We start from the raw sequence: 7401 nt of genomic DNA, 5'->3' as shown, positions 1-7401 counted from the left end.
GATCTTCCACTCGAGTGTACACAATTGTTCACACGGTCCATCCACCCTTTGAGGGCCGGTGCAAAACAGAAGTACATATTTAAAGTACTGGCGCGCCAGTTAAAATCCACCGCACCAAATGAGAAAAACATTTCTTCCCCTTTTAATACTTGGGAGTAAAGCCTGAGTGATCCTGGATTTTCAACCTGAGGGTTAAAAAAAAAAAAAAAAGATATTTCAGCCAATACTCGTTTTATTAAAAAGTTACAAAAAAAAAAAAAAAAAAAACTTAACATGGATCATTCAGATTTATTTTTCTTGTGACCAAGATACATATTCTGCGGGACATCTTGCAGTTGAGCAATCAACTTGTCAATGCCCTCTGGTGGACAAACCGTATGATGGAGACACTGTTTCTTAATCACCACGGACCTAAATTTGCATTTCTGTGCTGCAATTTCTTGTTACTTATCGGCCAACATATACAACAATGGCAATACAGGGCCAAGAAAAATGATGTGAGCCTTTTTGGATTTCCCAGGTTTACTGCATTGATTGGTCATAAAATGTGATCTGCTCCTCATCTACGCTTAAGCAAATGACACACGAACGATTATAATCTCTCTTGTTTATTGAACACAGCCATTAAACATTCACAGTGCCGGTGGAAAAAGTAAATGAACCATTGGATTTCATAACTGGTCATACCTCCTCTGGCAGCAATAACCTCAAACAAGTGTTTCTGACAGATACAGATCAGACTTTCACAACATTCAGGAGGAAAGTTGGATCATTTTTTCCATGCAGACCTGCTTCAGCTCAGCCATATTCTAAGGATGTCTGGTGTGAACGGCTCTCTGAGGTGATTCCACAACATCTCTGTTGGGTTAAGGTCTGGGCTCTGACCGAGCCCCTCTTTCTTTGTCATTCTTTCCGAACTCGTTCTGCGGTAGATGTAATTCCATGTGCAGAGTCATTGTCCTACAGTATCCCACCACTTCCACTGAGCTTAAGCTGGCAGTCAGCCACCCTGACATTATCCTGCAAGATACCTTGATACACCTCGGGATTCATTTCCCCTCGATGATGGTGAGCTGTCCAGGCCCGGAGGTAGCAAAGCAGCCCCAAATCATGATGCTCCCTCCACTCTCTGTCACCATTTGGTTTTTTAGTCACTGAGTATCCTGCGTTGTGCCTTTGGAGTCATCTTAGCTATATAAACCACTTCTAGAGAGGGCAGCCGCAGAACTAAATCCTCTCCACTTATGGACAGTGTGCTGACTGTGGACTGATGGACATCTAAACTCTTTGAGATGACTGCGTAACCCTTTCCAGCTTTTTGCCAGTCCACTTTTTTTGATCGTGAGTCTTCTGAGACTTCTTTTTTTGTGAGGTGCGGTTCACATCAGCAGATGTTTCTCGTGAATAGCAAACTCAAAAAGTTTGATTAGCTTTTAGAAGTCGAAGTAGCTCTAACCCACACCTCCAATCTGGATCCGTTGGCTGGACTCCCGGTTTGCTAGCTCCGGACCCCAGTTAGCTTTTGTTGTTGATGTCAGTAGCTGAGGGGTTCACATACTTTTTCCAACTTGCGCTGTGAATCTTTGTATAATGTTTTCAGTACAGACAAAACAATGCAATGATTTGTGTGTTATTAGTTAACAGATTGTGTTTGTTCCACGTTGTAACTTATATGACGATCTGATCATATCTTAAGGCCAAGTTGATTCAGAAATGTGGGTAATTCCAAACGGTTCACTTCTACTTCCTGCCACAGTATATCTACGATATGCCAATGTCGGCCCGGTCGATCAAATGGTCTACTTTGAACTATGATTGGCAGACATCAGGAACTTCTGGGGGCTACAAAATCTCCCACGTGGCAGAGAATTATGCAAGTGTTGATTTTGGAAATTTGTAGCATTAAATGGTGAATTGTTCGGTTGACCCAAAATAGTTTGGAGAGAGCTAAATTCATATTGTTTAAGGCATTGTGCATGACGTTGTTTTAAAAAAAAATGACAGTAAAGTTGTATTTTACGGATGGGCCAGGCAAAGAGAAGAAAACTACCACAGAAGACGACGTTTCATTACATTTGGCAAAAATATTGAAACTGGAAAATGTTCTTGATTCAATTAAGGGATTCCTTATTTAAATAAATGTCTTTGAAACAACATTTGTAAAGTTATACTTACATAAAATTAATGGTTTGATAGTCTACTTAGTCCAATGGGGAGGTTTTGATGTTTTAATGAAAATAATCAGATTTATGGTGAAATTGTTTATCGTTTCTCGACAGTGTGACCACTCTGTACTCTCAGTGGAGGTCAAATTCCATAGTTATTATTTTTTATCTAGTCCTGGTATGAGTGTTGTTGATGTGCGGCGAAGCACGCTGCTCTTTTTCTCTCCATTCACCAAAACTTGGATTGTCGCTGCCAAAACATAATTCATTTTGTTGAAATGCCGTGATTATACGTTTTTAGGAACACGTAGATCCAAGACAAATGAAATTTTAGTACGCGTGTTTGTTTTAGACAGGGCAGCTGATAAATCGTATTTTTAGACTGGAATGTGCACCTTTGGTTCACATGTTTTGGACTTTATCAAACTCAGGATTTAACCATGTCTAGTGAAGTTTTATTTGTACAGCACCGTTCAAACACAATGGCAGTTCAAGGTGCCTCTTCATCAGCATAAAAACAACACACACACACACACATACACAAATTTAAAAATCTAAACAAAACACTTCAGCCTCTCAGGCAAAAACTTGCTTGTCATAAGCCTTGGTAAGAAGGAAAGGTTTTAAGTTTTCTTTTAAATGTGGAAACAGCAGTGACTGATCTCAGGTCACCTGGGAGTTTGTGTCAGAGATCAAGACCAAAGTAACTTAAAGCTCCCTCTGAAGACCCGGATCTTACTCTGGGTACCGTTAAAGGACACCTACCAGTATGACCTGAGTGGTGGATGCTGGACTGTGCTGAGTGAGCCGGTCGGCGATGTGATGGGGAGCCAGACCATTAAGCGCTTTGCAGACTACCAGCAGGATTTTGAGGTTGACTCTGCGTTATACTGGGAATTGGTGTGATTTGTTTGTTTTTGTCTGTTGGTGTAAAAGACTGGCTGCTGTGTGGTGAATGAGCCGCTGCCGTGAGATTGTCTGTGTCGGCAGTCCAGCGAAAAGGGTCATCCAATCCCCGAGAGATGAATGCTTGGACCGGTTTTTCCGAATCTGCTAGCGATATGAATCATCTAGCCTTTGATATATCAAGTGATGGAAAGCAGTTCCGCTTATGTTACTGGCATGACTTTGAAAGTTAAGATCGTCATCAAGAGTTACTTGATCTGCCCGCTGTATTTTAGAGGAACATTTACTACAACATCAACTACACGTACCATCGTAAAACGACAAGGCACGTGTACTGGGTTGCCTATGAGCCTCCGGACACTGGGGCATCCATGCACAGGCAAAATCTTTGATATCAGTTCATCCAATAATATCAGAGTCCAGGTTCTTTTCATCGTTGCAGTCATTCATTTATTTCAAAAGGTACATCGCAGCCAGCTGAAAAATAATTAAAATTACTGACAGGTTTCCCTCAACAAGGCATAAATCATGTTACCATACACCATTTCAAGTAATTTCAGCTGAATTGTGACTAAATCATGATTTATTACATTCAAATAAGCAGTTAAATGTCAACGCTAGGGCTTTTAAGATCAAACATTTAACATTACCACATTAAGTGCTCTATTGAATCTGCACTGATTTTGAAACAGCTGGCCCCCTTGCATTTGTTATAGCCTACTGTAAAGCTAGATGGCAGCACAACACTTGAATTAGCTCACCGCTCCCTCCACATCGAAGCAAAAAGAGCCCCTCTGCCATTTTCCGTGGCTTCTAAAGTCTGGCCAAAAAACTAAACGACCTTTTTGCTTTTGAGCTACTATGTTTGTCTGTTTAACCATGAAACAGATGCCTAGAAAACATCTCTAATATGATTAATTTCCAGTAAGGTATAATCATCACAACAATGTTAAGACAGGTGTACACATAACTCAGTTATAAGATACTTAAGTCACGTACAGGACAAGATAATTATTTACACAGTTAAGATACATTTAATACTTCATTGAAGTTAAAAATAAAAAAGATGTGTTTAATATGTATTTTGGCTGTATAAAAATATAACTGTATTGTATGCTTAAATATAAGGTGGCTTTATATATCCTTATATATATATGTATATGTATACACATACAAGCTGATAATTATTTTTAAGTATGTGTAGGCTTAGTACATATTGTGTAAATTGCACTTGACCACATTCAGGTTACTTGTGAGAGGATCCCGAATGTGACAGTTTGGGGTCCAGTAATGTCAGTTTCTTGAGAAAAAAATCCTCCCAGGTCTCCTCTTCAGTTCACGGATATTTCAGAGAAGATCTTTAGGAATTCTCCTCTCTCTCAGCTGCCAAGCTCACGTTGGAAGCTGAAGAAGAGAGAGACATTCTTGTCAAGTCCCACAGGTCTGACTTGAATTCATCCATACATCACACACTTGTTCAGACAAACTGAAACCTGCAGCTGAGCATTCGCACACAAACTTCTCAGTATCTGTTATTGCTGTCTCATCAAGTGTGACCTGAGCTTAATGGGCCATACAGATGTAGCAGCTGTTCTTTCTGCATATCTAGTTGTAAATCTGTGGAATAAAACCTCTGAGTGGACATATCGTCATCTGCTGTGAGCGGAAAAAAAAAACAAAAAACCCCAACAAGGATTTTCCTGTGCCTTTTCACGCCTGCCTTAGGCCGCCGTGCGTGTGCTTCTGTGTCTGTGGACTCGGTGACCAGCTTCAATGCGCCGTCTCTGTCTTCCCGTCTGGAAGGCAAACTGAGCGACATCCAGGATTGAGCGGCGCCGCCGCCCGTAGCCATTGGAGCCCATCTTGTCCTTAGGCGCAACGGCCTCTGTCTCGATGTTGCTCATCTTATGCAGTCGGTGAAGCAGGTCGTGGTATGCACATGTGACTAGGACGCAGCCAGATGGTTTGGATGACGCTGACCTCCTGGGTCTGAAATTTAACCCAAAGCTGGAAAAGGAAAAGAAACATTTGTGCTCTATTTTTAGACTGCTTTCCAGGGGTTGATAAATCTGACCTTGCGACACATAATATGTAGACAGGGTTTAAATCCAAATTGTCATTCAGATTCATGCAAATTCAGTTCGATGGTGCGTCGATCATCCAGTATTCAGTCACACACCGTCTTAAAAATATCTATCTTTTCTCACATAGTTGACATTTCATTTGGAATCTTAACTCGTGTGACACCAGGTGGCATCTGCAGGACACTCAATAAACTTAGTGCTTTGGTGGGTCTCCTGGTAGCCTAATGGTTACACACCATACAACTCTGATGCCCCTGGTTTGATTCCAGCTGGGGACCTTTGTTGCATTTCTGAGCCTGGTCTCCCTCGCTAATGTCTCCTGTCAATCTCTGTCAGCTATCGAATGAGGGCAAAAATGCCCCCAAAATGCGGCATTTGCTCGTTACCTTAATGGCAGCGAGACGGTTTTGGCGTTCTTGCCCTGCTGTGGTCCAGCATGGATGCCAGAGTACTGCTCGTTGGCTGCCACTAAGCTGCTGCCCAGGTCCCTCGTCATACGGCCCTGCAGCCATACTTTAAACCTGCAACACAGAAACGGAAAGAGGCTGTGATAGCAGGAACTGGCCCTAATTCAAAGACAGATTGTAGGGTGCGGACATAAAGTGATGTAATCGGAGTGTGACACAGCACTACACATCCAAAATATGAGAATTTCATTTGATGCCAAAGTAGTTCAAGCTGTTCGAAGAATTTTTTTTTTGGATCAGGCAGCATTATCATGAGGGGAGGACAATCTTTACGTGTTTCCAGAAGAAAAAAAAAATCTTCTGATTCTAAAAACGCAAAGATTTCTTAACCGATAAATCTGCCAGGCCTGTATTGACCAATATTAGCTTATCAGAGATATATTGGTATTGGCATATATGCAGTAAACCAATAAATAACGAGAAATTCCGCTCCAGACATGCCAAAGACATGTTTGAGGTCATTTAGAAACAATGTCTCTATTGCATAGTTTTTCCCTGGGAGATTACTGAAAAGTTTATTTTTTAATTGTTAAATGCACCACTCACTACACGTCCTGATCACTACTCTGTGGTAACCAACTTAGGGATCCTTATCAAAACATTTGAATGTTTTCAGGCATCGGCTTATGTACTTATTAGGTTTTTAAAACTTCAAAATATCCGTCAACAGTTGTTCAGCAAATAGCTGAACTGAAATTCTCAGACCTCACTGGGATATTTTCTTCACTTGTTCTCCTGCACTAACAGACATCATTCGATATATCTCTTGTGTTATTAAGGGCGAGCACCTGGATTGGATGCTAAAGAAGAGAATATGAGTTGTTGTTTTTTTTGTTGTTGTTGTTTTTTTTCTTTCTCTTTCAAGAACACAATGTACTCGACGTGCGTGTTAATCAGTGACCTCACCTTTTTTTCAGGCCGGAGTTGAGCTCCCCTGTGGCACTTTTTACCAGTGGCAGGAACGTGGTGAAAACACAGCAGACGATGACAGCGTGCAGGACTAATCTCATTTTGGCTGCAAGCTGTCAATGGTAAACACACAGACGTCGTATTGAGGAGGTTTAGCCTGAACTGCTGCCACAAGTGGTGATTTATTAGTTGGTGATAGCATTTAATTGGCTAGCCACTGTAGCTTAACAACAGGGTGGTTAAGAAACAGTCAAGCTTGTGGATTACAAATCAATATTAATGGATTTTTATGGCAGGTCATTGATGAAACATCTGTGCATCAGTAAAGACCAGCATCACTGAATAAAAATAAAATAATTTATTTAACTGCTAGTCCTTCAAACTCTATCCCGAATTTGACACAAATTTACATTCCTAATCACCTGAAGAGGTCTTTAGCAGTGTTAAAAAAAAAAAAAAAATGTTAAACTTCAATTAAAATTGTGGAAAAAGTCACTTACCTCAGGCTCTGGCTTGTACCGTGATGTAGGAGAATTTATGGCGCTTCAAGAGCTCATTCAAGAGTGTTGTGTACTGTTTAGCAGAGTTAGTTGTTGTTGTTTTTTTTCCCCCAAGGCTGTAAAGAGTTTACCATGAGTTGAAGTCTGAAGTTTACACTGCTAACATGAGAGGCTTTATAGAGGGAGGGAGGGAGCTGTACCTGAATGCCAGACCCAGTGGGAGGGACTGTGGGACAGTTCATGTCAACCCCGTTCACCCCACATGTAGACAGTCAAACCAAAAATATGCAGATAGAGATTAAAATCGAGTCAGCAATCCTGAAAACTGTGTGACTATTGCTTATTAGTTTGTGTAAATCTTAATGCTGAT

General features: G+C 41.0%; 1 protein-coding gene across 1 annotated transcript; it reads right to left on the bottom strand.

The window, feature by feature from the left end:
• Nucleotides 1-4200: 4200 nt before the first annotated feature.
• admb (adrenomedullin b) lies at nt 4201-7142 on the bottom strand. The gene is made up of 4 exons (XM_040131889.1): nt 7032-7142; nt 6529-6644; nt 5542-5676; nt 4201-5078 (listed from the first exon to the last, which is right to left on the bottom strand). The coding sequence occupies exons 2-4, from the start codon at nt 6630-6632 to the stop codon at nt 4793-4795; spliced, it is 525 nt and encodes a 174-aa protein (XP_039987823.1). The 5' UTR covers nt 6633-6644; nt 7032-7142; the 3' UTR covers nt 4201-4792.
• Nucleotides 7143-7401: the final 259 nt, after the last annotated feature.

This window comes from Xiphias gladius, chromosome 8 (assembly GCF_016859285.1).
Source record: "Xiphias gladius isolate SHS-SW01 ecotype Sanya breed wild chromosome 8, ASM1685928v1, whole genome shotgun sequence".
Classification (NCBI taxonomy): Eukaryota; Metazoa; Chordata; class Actinopteri; order Istiophoriformes; family Xiphiidae; genus Xiphias; species Xiphias gladius.
Note: the sequence above shows the minus strand (reverse complement) of the source record. Positions and strands in the feature narration are given on the sequence as shown.

Coding starts and splice junctions, on each gene's coding strand:
- admb (XM_040131889.1), bottom strand. CDS start 6,632: ATGAGATTAGTCCTGCACGCTGTCATCGTCTGCTGTGTTTTCACCACG. Junction 5,677..6,528: donor AACTCCGGCCTGAAAAAAAG/GTGAGGTCACTG, acceptor TCTGTGTTGCAG/GTTTAAAGTATGGCTGCAGG. Junction 5,079..5,541: donor ACCGTCTCGCTGCCATTAAG/GTAACGAGCAAA, acceptor TTCCTTTTCCAG/CTTTGGGTTAAATTTCAGAC.